We start from the raw sequence: 16,180 nt of genomic DNA, 5'->3' as shown, positions 1-16,180 counted from the left end.
AGTTGCTCTTGAGGACCATTTGAACCAGATACACTAATTTTGAATCCAAAATTTTAACCCTGGGGGTCAAGTGTTTGTGTGTGTTTTCTTTCTCTCCAACCCCGTTTTTTGTGCTACAGCTTGCAGCACAGTGCCACCTGCTGGTGCAGACCAAGTATTACAATCCAACACCCTTCGATAGATTTGAACCAAATTTTGCCTAGTTGCTCCAAACTATCTACCTTGAATAAGAGGGAAAAGTCAGATGTAGCGGTGTTTATGGTTACAATGCAGCAAGAGGTTGCCATAATTGTGGAGTTCATTTGGATATGAAAAGAACAAATGATCAACTCATGAGATCAGAGACCTTGAAAGAGAGGCAGTGTGTATGATCATGGGGATAGCAGGCAATAACCACTGGATTACCATTTAAAAAACACAGAAACCTGTGCTTTCTTTCCTTAACTTGTTCTACAAATAATCTCTCATTTTTATATACAATATGTACACAGTATCCTCCATAATGTTCGGGACAAAGCCACATTTTTCCCCCTCTGCTCCACAGTTTGAAATTACAAGTCAAACAATGTCTATGCTGTGATTAAAGTGCACACTGCAGACTTTCTTTTAAGGGGTTTGTATGCATTTCAGTCCTTCCATTTAGCAATGATAACACTTTTTCTACACGGCCCCCCATTTCAGGGCACCGTAATGTTTGGACACAGCAATGGCAGGTCTATGAAAGCTGTTGTCATATTTACTTCTTTGTCGCGTATCCCTCACATGCAATGACTGCTTGAAGTCTGCCATTCATAGACATCAGCAGGTGCTGAGGGTCTTTCTCTGGTGCTGCTCTGCCAAGCCTCCAATGCAGCCATCTTCAGCTCCTGCTTGTTTTGGGGTCTTGTCCCCTTCAGGTTTCCCTTCAGCATATGGAAGACCTGCTCAGTTAGATTTAAATCAGGTGACTGGCTTTTCCATTTTTTAGTTTTGATAAACTCCTGTGTTGCCTCAGCAGTCTGTTTAGCTCGTTGTCTTGTTGTAGAATGAAGTGCCGTCCAGAGAGTTTGGAGGAATTTTCTGTAACTTGAGCAGATCTGATGTTTCTACACACCTCAGAATTCACTGTGCCATTGCAGTCAGCAGTTCCATTATCAATGAAGAGAAGTGTGCCAGGGAGGCTGTGGCAACCATACATGCCCAAGACATAACACCCCCCCTGTACCGCCATATTTAGCAGATGAGGTGGTCTACTTTGGATCTTGGACAGTTCCTTTTGGTCTCCACACTTTGCTGTCGCCATCACTCTGATGAGGTTCATCTTTGTCTCGTCTGTCCACAAAGACCTTTTCCCCGAATACTGCAGGCCCTTTGAAGTCCTTTTTCACAAACTGTAATCTGGCCTTCCTGTTTCTGTGGTGTTCATCTTGCAGTGTGTCCTCTTGATTTCTGTTCATGAAGTCTTCTGCTGATAGTCATCTCTGACACGTCCTCCTCGGCCCCCTGTAGACTGTATATGATCTGTCTGATCAAGGGAAAGCCCCCAACGGCTGTCAAGGTTAGGATTCTTCTGTCCTCAGCAGTGGAGGTCTTCCTTGGCCTACCAGACCCTTTGTCATTACTGAGCTCACCAGTGTGTTCTTTCTTCTTCATGATGTTCCACAGATTTCATTGCTCTCTGCACAGACTTGAGGTACCCCGTGCCAGATGCAGTAAAGGATCCCCAAATCCTAACCTAACTGAGCCTCTCCCATGTTTCACAGTAGGTTTTGGAGTTCTTTTCTTTGAAAACTGCATTTCTTTGCATGTGCACAGAGCTGATGTGACGCCATGTTTTCAAAGAACTGTAAAGGGACCAACACATTTGTCCACAACTGTAAAGGAAGAAAATGGGGTCTGCACAGGACCCTACAAAATCAAATCAAAGCATTGAATTTTTGAAAAGAGACCCCACACTTGTGCACCTGCATGTCCTTACTAATATCACAAAGAAACAAAACATAGTATTATGAAATGCAGTGGGGAAAAAAAAACACAAATTATGTGACACATAAGCCACAATGGAACAGAATGAGGCACGATTTGTTTTTATAGTACATGCTCAGTCACTCTTGTTCAGAGTATCCGGTAGAAAGAAAGACGTGTTTCTGAATGAGTAAAAGTAATTGGGAACTTCTACTGTAACTTGTTGTTCGACATTTTCTCAAGTCCATTTTTGATGAGGCAGTTCTAATTTTAGAACTTCATGTCATGATTTGTAGAAACATTGAGTCAACTTTGAATGACTCACCTTTGAATCGCCACCATAACCTCACCAGCACACCACCACACCACTCATGCCATCTGCTATAGTGGGGAAGTCCTGCAGCCATCTCTGTGTAGCAAAAGTGGCACCCACTACATAGTAATGGCAGTGATTTAGGAGGGAGATGTTCAACAAGCAGATATGGGGGTGTTATTTATGGGTGTCCACATACTTTTGGCCATGAACAATTTACCAGATGAAATCTCTATAAGGTATTAGGACTATCAGTGATCAGAACATCATCTCAGATAAAACATTTTCTGAACAGCAAGATGTTGGCTGTCTATATGGGCTGTGTGGCCGAGGACTGAACAGGAGAAACCAAGAAGTGGTAGAGTGAGAAAGAGAGAGAAATGATACGATTGGCCGACACTGCGTCCTCAGTCAATCACATGATCCAGTTAACTCCTGGGCCATCCCACATCACACTATAATGACCTTAGATGGAAAAATCCTGTCTGTGGGTTATACCACCTGCACTTCAGGACAGGTAATCCACCTGAAGCTCAGTGTGTTTTGGCCAGGCTAATACTGGGATGGAAGATCATCTAGAACAGGGGGCCACAACTCCGGTCCTGGAGGGGCCCCAGTGGCTGCAGGTTTTCATTCTAATCTTTTTCTTAATTAGTGATCTGTTTAAGCTGTGAATGAACTTCTTTTGAATTCATTTCATTTGACTTTGATTCACACCCCTCAATTGTTTCTTTTTCCTTAATTAGCAGACAAACAATAATGAGATACAAAATGAGCCAAAACAGGACCAGCAAACTGTGACCATCATACAATATCTGAAAATAAAGAAAGATGAAGGTCACAGGAATGTTGATCTGCTCAGGTCCCCAAAACATTTTGACAGAAAAGAGAAGATCAACAATTTTGGAAATGCTATTGCACAATGAGAGCAGCAACAAGCCACAGAATTAAAGAATGGGTTTCATTAATGACAAGAATCAGTGCCTGAGGAAGCAACTATTTGGAGTGAAATTGGTTGGAGTTTGTGGCCCTGACTTAGTGGGTCTTCTGTTGGCTTACTCATTTCACATTTCATTTCTGTTTGGGTGCCATTTAAGGAAAGAACATGCAACAATTCAGAGGAACGATTAAGAAATTCATAGGAACAAATCTTAACAAACAAGTCAATTAAAATTAATGCAAAAGGAGTTAAATAGCAGCAGAAACAGGTCAATAATTAAGAAAAGGATTAGAATGAAAACCTGCAGCCACTGCAGCCAACCCTCCAGGACTGGAGTTGGAGACCCCTGCTCTATATAGTACCTTTCAAGTCGAGGACTGCACTACCACCAAAGCCCCCTTTCACACTGATAGATCTCTTTATATATATATATATATATATATATATATATATATATATATATATATATATATATATATATATATATATATATATATATATATATATATATATATATATATATATATATATATATATATATATATATATATATATATATATATATACAGGGTGGCACGGTGGCGCAGTGGTAGCGCTGCTGCCTCGCAGTTAGGAGTTAGGAGACCCGGGTTCGCTTCCCGGGTCCTCCCTGCATGGAGTTTGAATGTTCTCCCCGTGTCTGCGTGGGTTTCCTCTGGGCGCTCCGGTTTCCTCCCACAATCCAGAGACATGCAGGTTAGGTGGATTGGCGATTCTAAATTGGCCCTAGTGTGTGCTTGGTGTGTTTGTGTGTGTCCTGTGGTGGGTTGGCACCCTGCCCAGGATTGGTTCCTGCCTTGTGCCCTGTGTTGGCTGGGATTGGCTCCAGCAGACCCCCGTGACCCTGTATTTGGACTCAGTGGGTTAGAGGATGGATGGATATATATATATATATATATATATATATATATATATATATATATATATATATATATATATATATATATATATATATATATATATATAGTGGAACCTTGGTTTACGAGTGTTTTGCAAGACGAGCAAAAATTTTTAATAAATTTTGACTTGATAAATGAGTGATGTTTTGCAGTACGAGCAGTATGGATACACTTTGTCTGCTGAGCGTCATGTGATCACAACTGAGCTGATGGTTCTTCTCTCTCTCTCCTTATCTCGCTCGCTCGCTTGCCCATCTCTCTCTCTCAGCGCTCTCTCTCTCTCTCTGGCAATTGCCTCCTATTCTCCGTCTGAGTCTGTGTGCCTCACTCATATAGTCAACACCCGTACAAGCGTATACTGTTTACTACAGCATTGTGACTGTGTGTGTGTGTACTGTGAAGTGCGAGTCCCCATCTTGCTCCCCAAAACACGAAGCTGAGTCTCAGTACTTTAACACCAGCTTGATTCAGCTTGAAACAGCAACAGCGCTGTTATTTATTATAGTGGGATCTTTATAATGTTCTTTGTATGACCCATTGACGACAGGCGCTTATAGTATGTCTGCGATCTTTTTGGATGCGCTTATGCGGCGAACTGCTACAGCGCTCAGAGACTGCGATTGCTTTGGGACGCTCTTCTGCGTGTCGTCCCGTTGGGTGGAGTCCCACATGAGTTTAGAAACTCACACCAGCCATGATTCTTTTTAAAGGTAAAGTGCAGGTAAATTTGTATTATGTATTTTACTTTATATTTTGTATTAATCATTTTTATATGAATAGTTTTGGGTTGTGGAACGAATCATCTGAGTTTCCATTATTTCTTATGGGGAAATTCGCTTTGATATACGAGTGCTTTGGATTGTGAGCACGTTTCCGGAACGAATTATGCTCGCAAACCGAGGAGATATATATATATATATATATATATATATATATATCTATATATATATATATATATATATATATATCAGCCATCCACAGCTCCGGTCCTGGAGGACCACAATGGCTGCAGGTTTTCATTCTGACCCTTTTCTTAATGAGTGACCTGTTTCTGCTCCTAATTATGTTCTTTTGCAATAATTTTATTCAACTTGCTCTTGAAGACTCAGACCCCTTAATTGTTTCTTTTTTCCTTATTTAGCAGCCAAGCAGTAATGAGATACAAAATGAGCCAAAACATGACCAGCAACACTGTGACCATCATACAATATCTGAAAATAAAGAAAGAATGTTGATCTGCTCTGGTCCACAAAACATGTTAACAGAAAAGAGAAAATCAACAATTTCGGAAGACAACAAGCCATTGAATTAAAGAACGGGTTTCATTAACAACAAGAATCAGTGCCTAATTAAGCAACTGGTTGGAATGAAATTGGTTGGAGTTTGAGGCCCTGACTGAGTTGGTCTTCTGTTGGCTCCCTCACTTCACATTTCATTTCTGTTTGGGTGCCATTTAAGGAACGAAATGAAGCAATTCAGAGGAACAAGTCAATTAAAATCAAAGGAAAAGGAGTTAATTAGCAGTAAAAACTTGTCACCAATTAAGAAAAGGTTTAGAATGAAAACCTGCAGCCACTGCAGCCCTCCAGGACCGGAATTGAGGGCTGCTGATCTAGAAAAAGCTTGGGTTGCTGCTGGAAGATTTGTTTGTTGTATTTCAGCCAGGGCTCCCCCTACTGCTTGGGGTTCAAATGCTATTCTAATGTTTATGTTAATTTTACTTTTGTTTTTGTCTTGCATTATTGTTTTTTTTTTTTTTATTTAGCCTCGTTATGACTCTGTTAGGAGCTTTGTGTTTTGTGGGTGGTCCCCCAAAATGCTGGGTCACCTGCTCGTCAACATCAGTGATTCAGTGCAAGAACTTGGAGTTCCAAAGCCCAAAGAGAGAGGGCCGTAATTCTTCAAATGCCCCAGATTTACCCTCAAACACTGGCTGGATACAAGGGCAAGCATGGGGTCTTTATAAAGTTTAAGGTTTATTTTCACAAAAAATGCTCTGATGCACTAAAGAAAGCTCAATGCAAGTGCCCGAAACATTAAAGGCAATCCAATGTGAACAAAATCCCACTTCAAAATCCAAAAAAAAAAAAAGCAAAATGATTAAAAATCCAGACAATCACAATCGGCACCAGCAAAATCTCTCACTTCCTAACGCAGTGGTTCTCAAACTCTGTGTGGGGTAGTATGGGCGCGAAGTAACAAAAAGGGGGCGCGACGATGTGAAAACAAGAATCAAAAATATGAAAACTACATCTATTGAAACCAAAATAAATTGATTTAAACTACATTCTGATACTACAGTAGAAAAATAAATATAGAGTTAGATAAATGTCGATAAAAGTTAAGTAGGTGTAATAAAATATGCATCTATGATATATCATTAATTAAAAAAGAACAACCTGGTATTAGTGGGCTCCTCGTTAGGGGGGCGCGATTAAAACTGTTATGAAAACTCGGGTCGCAAATACTTAAAGGTTGAGAAACGCTGCCCTAGCGCATTTAGATGAACTGCAGGGAACTGTGGGTGGCCGCAGCCTTTTCAGGGATTGTGGGTTAGTCCCTTGCAGTGATGTGCAGGTGGCCTCACCAACAGTGTTGTGAACTTGAGAGTTCATCAAGCACAAAGTCCCAAAAAACTTCCAGAAAGACCCACTGGAGGGAATAACAATCTAACCCGGCTAGCGACGAGGACAAACACGAGTCTTTACAAATTTTCTTTTTTTTTCGGCTGATCCCATTAGGGGTCGCCACTGCGGGTCATCTTCTTCCATATCTTCCTGTCCTCGTCATCTTGTTCTGTTACACCCATCACCTGCATGTCCCCTCTTACCATATCCATAAACCTTCTCTTAGGTCTTCCTCTTCTCCTCTTGCCTGTCAGCTCTATCTTTACCATCCTTCTCCCAGTATACCCCTCATCTCTCCTCTGCACATGTCCAAACCAACACAATCTCGCCTCTCTGATTTTGTCTCCCAACTGTCCCACCTGAGCTAACCCTCTAATGTCCTCATTTCTAATCCTGTCCATCCTCGTCACACTCTTAACATCTTTGCCACCTCCAGCTCTGTCTCCTACACTCTGGTCAGTGCCACCTTCTCCAGCCCATATCACATAGCTGGTCTCACTACCGTCCTGTAGACCTTCCCGTTCACATTCTTCACAAAAGCTCTCTGTAGCAAGAAGCCTTGTGGAGCAGAAAAGGCAAAAAGGAATTTGCACGACAAGGCAAAGGTCATCCAAGGTGTAAAGTCCCAATCACAAATCCCGTAAAACAAAACAAAATAATCACAAATCCAAGAACTGACTGCTTCCAAATACATTTGAATGAACCGCAAGGAACTGTGGGTAGTCCCTACTGTTATACGGCTGTGAGATGTCCCTTGCTGTTTTAACCCTGGCTGATGTTCAATTCCCAGCTTACTGCCCCTTTACTGTTTATGTGTGCATCATTTATTTAAGTTACCGTTACTTTTGTTAACTACTGTATCCAGCAGGGTGCGCTGTTTCCCCCCGGGATGTGTCCTGTCTTGATGTAGAACAGAGAGTGGAGCCAATACCCATCCCTTTTGTAACCATGGCGTAAATAATCAGGCGAGAGAATTGAGGTACATAAAGATGGATATATGGATTTAACTTGCTTTAAAAGATAACTTCCATTCCATTAATAAAACAATTTATAATTCATTTAATACATACATACGTGCATATCCAGGGCAGAGAGGAGCCAAGGAACAGTGCAGACATTCATCTTAGCCAGTTCTTTAGGTGGGGAAATGCTGACGACTATACGCCCATCCGGCGGCAGGCATGTTTGGCAGTGCGGAGACGGCTTCTGACTTTGTGATGGATCCTCGTCATTGTAGCCACTCGCATGTTTACATATTCATAGAATTTATGTCAGACGGGCTTTTTATTTTTGGACTGAACCCAAACAACCCCTTCACCTGTTCTCATCACTTATGTCTTGTGGTCCCGTTTTAAAACAGCCAGCGGTTTTCTCCTATCTGCTGAATTGCACGGCTTTGAAATAAACTTCATGGCAATGGGTCAGACCTGCTTTACAAAACCCCTGCCCATGGAATTTATACACAAAGAAAACTTGAATTAGCAGACCGGGGCTCTTGGCCCACTGCCAAATAGGACAACTATCCTGCCGTGCCAGTCTTCGAGTTGTTTGTCGGGAATTTGTCTCCATCGGTCAGCTTGTCTTGCATGTCTTTTTCTGTCAGCTGGCTTACCCTAAATGTGTCTGGTTTCTGCTTCTATGAGAAAAATCATCCATCCATCCATTTTCTAACCCGCTGAATCCAAATACAGGGTCACAGGGGTCTGCTGGAGCCAATCCCAGGGCACAAGGCAGGAACCAATCCTGGGCAGGGTGCCAACCCCACCGCAGGACACACACAAACACACCCAGCACACACTAGGGCCAATTTAGAATCGCCAATCCACCTAACCTGCATGTCTTTGGATTGTGGGAGGAAACCGGAGTGCCCGGAAGAAACCCACGCAGACACGGGGAGAACATGCAAACTCCACAAAGGGAGGACCCAGGAAGCGAACCTGGGTCTCCTAACTGCAAGGCAGCAGCGCTACCACTGCGCCACCGTGATGAGACAAATCAGATACAATGAAATAAACTTCACGGTGACATACTGTAAACGTTGGCTTACAACTACCCGCTCTGCTCTCCATGCCTGTGTTACGTGCCATGTGTTTTGTGTGCGGTTTTCTTAAGACATCTGCATATAACTCTGTTACTCATTGTATCCAGCAGGGGGCGCTTTTTCACCCCTGGGATGTGTTTCTTGATGCAGAACAGACTACAGTAGAGACAATGCCATTCCTTTTGCACCCATGGTGGAAAATAATTACAAGAGAGAAATACGGTACAATAAAGATATATGTGTATTTTGACTTGCTTTAAAAGATAACATTCAATCCCAGAATAAAATGTATAATCTTGTATACAGTAAGTACATATTCAGGCTGGAGAGAAGCCAAGTGGGAGAACGCTGACAATCAGATTCCAGCAAGGAATGTCGACAGCGTGGTGAAGATGCTTCTGATGATGTGCTGGATCCTCGTCATTGTAACCACTCACATTTATAGAATTCATGTCACACGGGCTCTTTATTTCTGGACTGAACTGAAACAACATCTTCACCTGTTCTCATCACTTATTTCTTGTGGTCACATTTCAAAGAGGCAGCTTGTGTGACTTTCACATGCTTCTGTTTTTCTTCTCTGGTGGTTTCCCTCTGCCATCTGAATGGCATGGCTTTGAAATAAACTTCAAGGCAATGGGTCAGGCCTGTTTTACAAAATTCCTGATCTTGGAATTCATACACAAAGGAAATGTAAAGTAGCAGACTTGGGCTCTTGGCCATGCACCAAATAGTTCAACTATCCGTCTTTGAGTTGTTTGTCGTGAATCTGTCTCCCACCCTCCATCAGCCAGCTTGTCTTGCATGTCTTTTTCTGTCAGCTGGCTTACCATAAATGTGTCTGGTTTCTGCTCCTATGAGAAAAATCAGATACAATGAAATAAACTTCACGGTGACATACTGTAAACATTGGCTTACAACTACCCGCTCTGCTCTCCATGCCTGTGTTATGTGCCATGTGTTTTGTGTGCGGTTCACTTAAGACATCTGCATATAATTCTGTTACTAATTGTATCCAGCAAGGGGGTGCTTTTTTCCCCTGGGATGTGTTTCTTGATGCAGAACAGACTAGAAACAATACCATCCCTTTTGCACCTATGGTGGAAAATTAATTACAAGAGAGAAATACTTTGGTACAAAAATAGATGCGTATTTGACTTGTTTTAAAAGATAATATTCATTCCCAATGTTACATAGTTTACTGTCCATGTTGCGTATTCTTTGCATTATTTGACAGTAAACTATGTAACATTCTATGATCTGCTTCTCGCAACTGAGAGGGCATGACAGATGTTTGCCAACTGGCAGACCAACCACACATGCATTACCGGGTAGGTAACCACCCATACAATCAGATCCGGACTCAGACTACGAATGTTATGAATATATATATATATATATATATATATATATATATATATATATATATATATATATATATATATATATATATTTATTCATTGAGCCTACTTTTGCTCCTTTGATCCTCCAGACGCTGTCCTCCTATAGCCTGTGATGAGTGTCTGGATTCTGGATGGAGGTATTTCTGACCATTCTTCATACAAAATCTCTCCAGTTCAGTTCAATTTGATGGGCAGCCTGCTTCAAATCATCCCATAGATTTTCGATGATATTCAAGTCAGGGGACTGTGACGGCCATTCCTGAACGTTGTACTTCTCCCTCTGCATGAATGCCTTTGTGTTTTGGGTCATTGTCTTGTTGGAATATCCAACCCCTGCATAACTTTAACTTTGTGACTGATGCTTGAACATTATCCTGAAGAATTTGTTGATATTGGGTTGAATTCATGCGACCCTCAACTTTAACAAGGGCCCCAGTCCCTGAACTGGCCACACAGCCCCACCGCATGATGGAACCTCCACCAAATTTGACAGGAGGTAGCAGGTGTTATTCTTGGAATGCGGTGTTCTTCCTCCATGCAAAATGCTTTTTGTTCTGACCAAATAACTCCATTTGTGTCTCATCAGTCCAAAGCACTTTGTTCCAAAATGAATCTGGCTTGTCTAAATGAACATTTGATACAACAAGCGACTCTGTTTGTGGCGTGAGTGCAGAAAGGGCTTCTTTCTCATCACCCTGCCATACAGATGTTCTTTGTGCGAATTGTAGAACGATGTACGGATACACCATCTGCAGCGAGATGTTCTTGCAGGTCTTTGGAATTGATCTGTTGGTTGTCCATTCTCACAATCCTGCTCATATGCCACTCCTGTATTTTTCTTGCCCTGCCAGACCTGCTGTGTTGGTTTAACAGCAACTGTGCCTGTGGCCTTCCATTTCCTGATTCCATTCCTTACAGTTGAAACTGACAGTTGAAACCTCTGAGATGGCTTTTTGTAGCCTTCACCTAAACCAGGAGACTCAACAATCTTTGTTTTCAGATCTTTGGAGAGTTGCTTTGAGGATCCCATGCTGTCTGTCACTCTTCAGAGGCGAGTCAAAGGGAAGGAAGCACAACTTGTAACTGACCACCTTAAATACCTTTCACCACTCGTGATTGGACACTCCTGTCTGTGAAGTTCAAGGCTTCACGAGTTCATCCAACCAATTTGGTGTTGTACGTAATCAGCATTAAGCAGTGACAGACATTCAAATCAGCACAATGACAAGGGGACCCACATTTGTGCACAGCCAGTTTTTCACATTTGATTTAATTTCATACGACTAAATACTGCGTCACTAAAAATCTTTGTTCAGAAAACACCGCAGTACTCAGATGTTCCTAGGAAATGAAAGACATACCACTCCTATCTTTATTGTTGAAAGGAGAGTCAATTATTATGCAGGCTGAGAGGGCTTCACACACTTTTTCATATGACTGTACACTTGAACAACAAAGCCCTGATGTTTACAGCTTCAACTCATGATGGGTACTGAAAACAGTCGAGCCTAACCCTCCCGAATTAGACCAACTCTTATCTCTCTACCCCCACTACAAACCACACAGTTCTCCCTTGAAATGTGGGAGATCTTTTATAACTTCTCCCCACCTTCCCTTCTACATCTGTAACCTCAGTCAGTTATATAAAGAGACAGACAAGCAGGAGTTAAGTTATAACTTTAAATAATGTATTACTGATAATATTTACTGTGGTGGGCTGGTGCCCTGTCCGGGGTTTGTCCCTGCCTTGCGCTCTGTGTTGGCTTGGAATGGCTCCGGCAGACCCCTGTGACCCCGTGGTAGGATCTAGCGGGTTGGACAATGACTGACTGATAATATTTATAAAATAACAATATGCCAAGCACAAGTGAAAACTGCCAACCATACCACCTGATAAATGCTGAGGTGTAGTTTCAGGCGGCACACAGATTTGTTAGTTACTTGAAATGTGTTTAGTTAAGTCCTCATTTTAAGTCGGCTTTCTTCAGGACAGGCCACATGACTGTCTCGATATGGCTGTTGAGCTGTTCATGGTGTGTGAGAGAGATGCTTCTTCATGGTGATGGTGTGAGAGAGATGAAGGAGGGGTAAAGCAAGCAAATGAATCCATTCTCTGTTCAAACCTTACGGCCAATAGGGCGTCGTGGAAGAGAATGGCTTCTGATTCAAAACCATACATCCAACTGTAGACCAATAGAATTCCCCCATTTACTGGCGTATTTTCACACCTGCCCCCTAACACCGTTTGTTGAGTGACATTTGCCAGTGTGGAACTTGGCCCGGACACAGACAGGCAGACACGTTGTAATCGCCCCACTCACGTTTATTATATATACTATTATTTACTCTTCAAGTGCTCACAAACCCCAAAAGTTCCCAAAGTCCTGGCCAACACACACAATGCCTTCACTTTCTCTTCAGGCCACCTCCTGATCTCCTCCCAGACCTCATCCGCCTTCCACCCGACTCAAGTCCCTCAATGAAGGCCCCTTTTATATGCACCCGGTTGTGCTCCAGGTGCTTCCCGGCAATCTTCCACCGGCACTCCCCAGTGTAGCAGAAGCACTCCAGGTGTACCTGCTCCTCTTCTCCGCCACACCCAGAAGTGCTGAGGTCCAGGGCTCCCCCTGGCAGTGACCACGGGCCCCGACAGGGTTGAGCGTCTAAGCTCTGTACCCGTGGTCCCCATAGCAACCAGGGTGGTTGCCCCCACGTGGTCTGAGGTGGGCGTAAGCCACCTGCGACACCAGCTAGGAAGTTTTTGGCTTTCCTGTTGGGGTTGATTGAGCAAGTATGTCCTGCAGAGAATCACCTGCCAACTTTGCCCTAACTTCCTGACTCAGTCCTAAAGACTCTTGGATTAGACACAAAATGCATATGAATGAAATAAAACACTAATATTACATTTGCTTTGTCTGACATACAAATAAAGACATACAAAATACAAAGTATTTAACAACTTGTTTTCAAAATTTCACACCACAACATACAGAAACAAAAAATGGTGGTCCTCATTTTAATATGAATACGAAATCACTGCTAAACTGGACAGTTCAGGTTGCACATGCACACAATTTTATTGACCACTGCAGGGCCAATTGGCCCACTCCTCAGCACCTGACACGAAGACCATCTCAACAAAGAAATGAATGTTGATCATGTGATGGAAAATTTAGGTTTTATGTTAATTTCTGTATTTCTTTTTGTAATCTGTGAGATTGAAAAGGCAATGCTGAGGGACATTCTGTAGAAGAATTGGGCAAATTACTGACTTGTTTTTATGCCTCACTGCCCTGAATGGGGAGACACGTCAAGCAGTATCTGGCTTGGCCAGCAGGAGGTCTCTGTTGACCGTCTCTAACGTTTCTTTGTCCTCCTTTCCCTCCCACAGGTGATGGTGGCTGAGGCGCCGCCTGGCCCGATGACCAACGACACTCGCTGCGGGATCAATTTCAGCGAGGGCCGCTGGCCGCTGGTGTTCATCTATTCGGTTGTGTTCACTTTGGCCTTGGTGGCCCACCTGCTGACGCTCTGCCCCATTATCCAGCAGGTGCGCAGCCACAACATCCTGGGGGTCTACCTGCTGAACCTCTCCCTCTCGGATCTGCTGTACACCCTGACGGTGCCACTCTGGATCCACTATTACTACAACAACCACACATGGCACCTGGGCAGGCATGTGTGCCACATTGCAGGCTTCATCTATTACTCCAACACGTACATCAGCATCTTCATGCTGTGCTGCATCTCCCTGGACCGCTGCCTGGCCGTGTCCTTCCCGCTATGGGCCAAGGCTTTCCGCAAGCCAAAGTATGGCTGGTACATCAGTGCCTTTGTCATCCTCGGGGTGATGGGTGTTCACTTGCCAGTGGCCCTGGTCAATAGCAACAACAACACCCTGCTCAACGGCAGTAGTGAAATGAAGGACTGCTATGACAGTTACCCGCTCTCGACGCTGGTGGCCAAATTCAACTACATCCGCATCACCTTTGGTTTCCTGGTGCCCCTGGCTCTGCTCATCTTCTGCAACTTTCAGGTTTTCAGAGGGGTGCGCAAGAGCAGCAGCATTCAGGACAAAAGCAAGCGCAAAGTGAAGCTGCTGTCCATCTGGGTGATTGTTATCTTTGCCTTCTGCTTCGCCCCTTACCACATCATCCTCTTCCTCCGCACCATCGTGTCCTCCCTCCACCCAGGGAGCTGTGACTTTGACCGCCACGTGCATCACCTCTTCAGTTTCTCCCTGGCCATGTCCAGTCTAAACAGCGTGGCTGACCCCTTCCTCTATGTGTTTTCCAGTAACTGTGTGCGGGAGGACCTCAGTGGAATCAGCCGATCGCTCTGCGCCCATCTTGGTCACAGATGGCCTCCACACAGCAGCAGTAAACTGTCCATCAGACAATTGTCTACTCGGGTCGTCACCTCCTGGACTGCGTTGGACAAAATTTAAGGGACCTGAGTCGGGATGAGCAATTCCTCAGCTGATCCCATTTTTGCTCTTTTTTTCCTTGAGTAAAGCACTGTTGTTGTTCGCAAAGTGATCAGTCTGTCCTTGTAATATAGCGCCTTTCATGGCAACCACTGACATAAAATAACTTTTTATTATCAAACTCGCCTTGTTCAATTTAATTTGATGAAGAATGATGGCATAGAAGAGATAGGGACCAGCCTTGGGCAGGAGACAGAGCCAGTTTAGCCACTGTAACCACAAGGGGTCGCCAGTGAGCCCCAGACTGCAGACACAATAATGCCCAAGCACAATTTTGGGTACAAATAAAATATTTTTATTCACTTTCAATACCTTCCTCACTGTCACAATAAACAACTACCAATTCTCTCCTTCCACCTCCTGTTGAGCGTTGCCCACTGCCTCCCCCCTCTTGACCCAGATAAGTGAGGCAGCAGGCTTTCTTTTAAATCCGACCCAGGAACTTCTTCCATTGTCATCCCCAGGTCATCCAGAGCATTTCCAGCTCATATGGAAAAACCAGGACATTCCACCCCCAGCAGCACCCTCCAGTGGTACCCAAAGTCCCCAACAGGGGTGCATTTCCAGACTCCAACTTCCAGAAAGTGATCACCAGCTGCACATATGTAACAAATGCCACACACAACCATGAGAAAGGAATGGAGGCTTTCAGTTTCTCCTCAGCTTCTTACACACATGGCTACAGTAATCTGTCCCACCATTCCTTTTCTAACTGGTGTATCCAGTTCAGGCCACTTGAGAATTGGTGACTGTCCCAGATGGACTGAGAGCCACCCTCGGATGGGGCGCCAAACTCACAACACCCACACCAGTAATTCTTAACTACTATGGGGCACAGACCGCTGCCGGTCAGTCACGTGTTGCTATTGTTTACATCGGTTATGAGGCCATGGTGGTCACAAGATGGGTTGCCACTCTGAAGATCTGATGATTGCCCCCTTAGTGCATCACAAAGACACATATTTGGTATTGAGTGGGTCATGACACCAAAAATGTTGATAAATACAGGTCTACACCACATTCTAAAATACATTTCTGTTGTTTGTGTTTGATAATGTTGAGCTGACGTTCATGAACTTATTGAAGCACAAGACAAAGCTCTCCAAGTACAAAATGCTGCATGTTAATGGAATCAGGTAATCTCAGAGACGAGCAAGTAGTGGGGCTGCTGAAACACCTTACTTCGCTTCTGAAAATGTGAACTTCGTATTATTTAATCTTTGTTTTTTAGTTTAACAACTAAACTGATATTTGAAAGGTATGGGGACCAATGTGGCGCCGTCTCCATCACTTACAGCCTTTCAATATCAGTGACTAATTCTGCATTAACATGCAGGCATAAGGAACAGCAAAGTGAGAGCCTGAAAACACCACGGCAAAGACTGATAGGATTTCAGAAATCCGTCTGTCTATCCTCCACTAATCCATTTGCCCATCCATCCATCATTCCACCCACTAGTCAATTTTCCCTTCCATCCATCCATCCAT

The 16,180-nt window shown here is 43.5% G+C and overlaps 1 protein-coding gene across 1 annotated transcript in view; it reads left to right on the top strand.

Moving 5' to 3' along the window:
* Window positions 1-14,813, top strand: part of gpr184 (G protein-coupled receptor 184) — a 50,713-nt gene extending 35,900 nt beyond the window's left edge. The window contains exon 2 of the mRNA XM_039768039.1: window positions 13,598-14,813. Coding sequence (XP_039623973.1) covers window positions 13,601-14,653 — 1,053 coding nt within the window. The 5' untranslated portion in view covers window positions 13,598-13,600 and the 3' untranslated portion in view covers window positions 14,654-14,813. The remainder of the gene's footprint in view (window positions 1-13,597) is intronic.
* The last annotated feature ends 1,367 nt before the right edge of the window (window positions 14,814-16,180 follow it).

The sequence above is a fragment of the Polypterus senegalus genome, chromosome 11, assembly GCF_016835505.1.
Source record: "Polypterus senegalus isolate Bchr_013 chromosome 11, ASM1683550v1, whole genome shotgun sequence".
Lineage (NCBI taxonomy): Eukaryota > Metazoa > Chordata > Cladistia > Polypteriformes > Polypteridae > Polypterus > Polypterus senegalus.
The sequence above is the reverse complement of the archived record's forward strand: the minus strand, read 5'-3'. Positions and strand labels throughout refer to the sequence as shown.